Source organism: Lolium perenne, chromosome 1 (assembly GCF_019359855.2).
Source record: "Lolium perenne isolate Kyuss_39 chromosome 1, Kyuss_2.0, whole genome shotgun sequence".
Classification (NCBI taxonomy): Eukaryota; Viridiplantae; Streptophyta; class Magnoliopsida; order Poales; family Poaceae; genus Lolium; species Lolium perenne.
This window is the reverse complement of record NC_067244.2, coordinates 262,606,001-262,607,841: the sequence shown is the minus strand read 5'-3', so window position 1 is coordinate 262,607,841 and position 1,841 is coordinate 262,606,001. Positions and strand designations below refer to the sequence as shown.

The 1,841-nt window shown below is 54.3% G+C and overlaps 1 protein-coding gene across 1 annotated transcript; it reads right to left on the bottom strand.

Moving 5' to 3' along the window:
- Nucleotides 1-398: 398 nt before the first annotated feature.
- On the bottom strand, nucleotides 399-1,477 carry LOC127327755 (WRKY transcription factor 22-like). Its single transcript, XM_071824928.1, has 4 exons — nucleotides 1,116-1,477; nucleotides 874-1,008; nucleotides 616-792; nucleotides 399-567 (listed from the first exon to the last, which is right to left on the bottom strand). The coding sequence occupies exons 1-4, from the start codon at nucleotides 1,475-1,477 to the stop codon at nucleotides 399-401; spliced, it is 843 nt and encodes a 280-aa protein (XP_071681029.1).
- Between the last annotated feature and the right edge of the window lie 364 nt (nucleotides 1,478-1,841).

Genomic DNA, 1,841 nt, shown 5'->3' with positions numbered 1-1,841 from the left:
CCTGTCTAGGCCATTTTACCCCTTAAATGTAGGTACGATGTAGGCCATGTAATGTTTTTAGTACTACATGAGGAGGTTTTTATACTTCAGACCTCTTGGTTCCGATAACTTATTGAATTGATGCACTAACCATCTCAATTAAGAGTTTGAACTAATGAAAGGGTTGGGCAACATATTTATTTCATCAGGGGTAACAATAGGCTTTTCACTTTTGAATTTAAGTCCTAAATTCAAATTGTTCATATCATGAAATTCTTTCATAAAACTCTATCTTTGGCCATGAACGTGCAATGTATCTGCAAATCTGTAGCCAATTGATATCTCGAGCCATAATGATCTAAAATCTGCCGAGAACTTGCATTCCTATGTGGTGCTATTAAACATGTCTCCCTCCCAAACTAGAGCCAAACCGATCGCCCGAAAACGTCATCATCGCCTTCATCAAAGAAATTGTCAAAATCGTGGTCGAATGCGCCAAAAAAATCATCTAGACCCATGTCCATGTCCACAGGCGCCCAGAGCTCGGACTCGTCATCCGCGGCAGCGACGGAGGACGAGACGTCAGCGCTGTCATTGTCGTCCTCGCGCCTGCTGATCGCTTCGTCGGACTCGGACCTGGGCGGCGATTGTAGCGCATTTCGCGCGGTGCCGGGGGGCGTGTTGATGTACGTGGGAACGGCGTGGCAGTGGTCGGCGATGTAGGTGATGACGAGCACGCCGGGCTTGGCCGGGCTGCGCTCTACCAGCTTCCGCGCCGTGCACGCCTTCAGACTGCTGCACTTGTAGTACCCTCTGCACGAACAGATTATTTCAGTCTCACTGTCGTGTCGGCTGGTTATTGTGGTTAGAGGCTAGCTTGGAGCATATGATTACCGTGGGTAGGGCGAGCCCTTGATGGGTTTCTGTCCGTACTTGCGCCACGCCCACTGGTCGTCGGGGTCGCAGACGCCGCCGTCGCCACCCGGCACCTCGCGCACAACTCTCTTCACCTGGCTCTTCTTGCTCTTGCTGCGTAATCAAGCACGTACTTGTCAATTATCACTTTATCGATCTTGCAGGGGCAAAGTAGTTGCTTCAAACTTACAGTAAGAATTACTTAGTACCTTCTCTTTGGCCGCCTGGGAGCACGGCCGCCCGGTTTCCGGCTGGCTTGCTTCCTCGCCTGACCGGACGTCGTGGTGGCAGGGAAGGAGATGAAGACGTCGTCGCGCTCGCGCGCCAGCTCGTGGCCGGACGACGACGGCGTGATGGAGAACGGCGCCCGAGGCAGCAGCCGCTCGTGCTCCAGGTCCAAGTACTCCAGCACGTCGTATAGCGACGACGAGCACGCCGGAGCAGCCTGCACACGCTCGACGACAACGGATTCCCGAGTATCAGCCACCGGTGGAGGCGACGGCTGCTCCAATTCCAAACCGGGGACGACGACGCCGAAGCAGCTGCGCACCACCGCCCCAAGACCCCAGTCGTCGGAGTTCATCAGAGCTACCCTTAAGGCCTCGGTCAGCCGATGATCAGAAGTTGAGAACGTGCCGGCAGACGCAGAGGAGAAGGTAGCGTACGTTGTTAATTGTGTCGTGTGCGCGAGGACAGTCGATCACGCAGAGCTAGCTAACCGGCGGGGCTGACACTTGCATTGGCTTCGACCGTGCATATATAGTGCTCGCAAGCAGCGACATAGGCCGAGAAGGCGAGAACTAGCTTGGAGTCAAACAAGACGGCGCAAGTTGCTGAAAAGAACAGACGCAACGGCGCGTGGTGATCAGTTCACTCACAGCCCGAATGGTATACAGACGCCAGATCGCGTCAGGATCCTACGCGACCGACCGATCGATGTGCAGCTG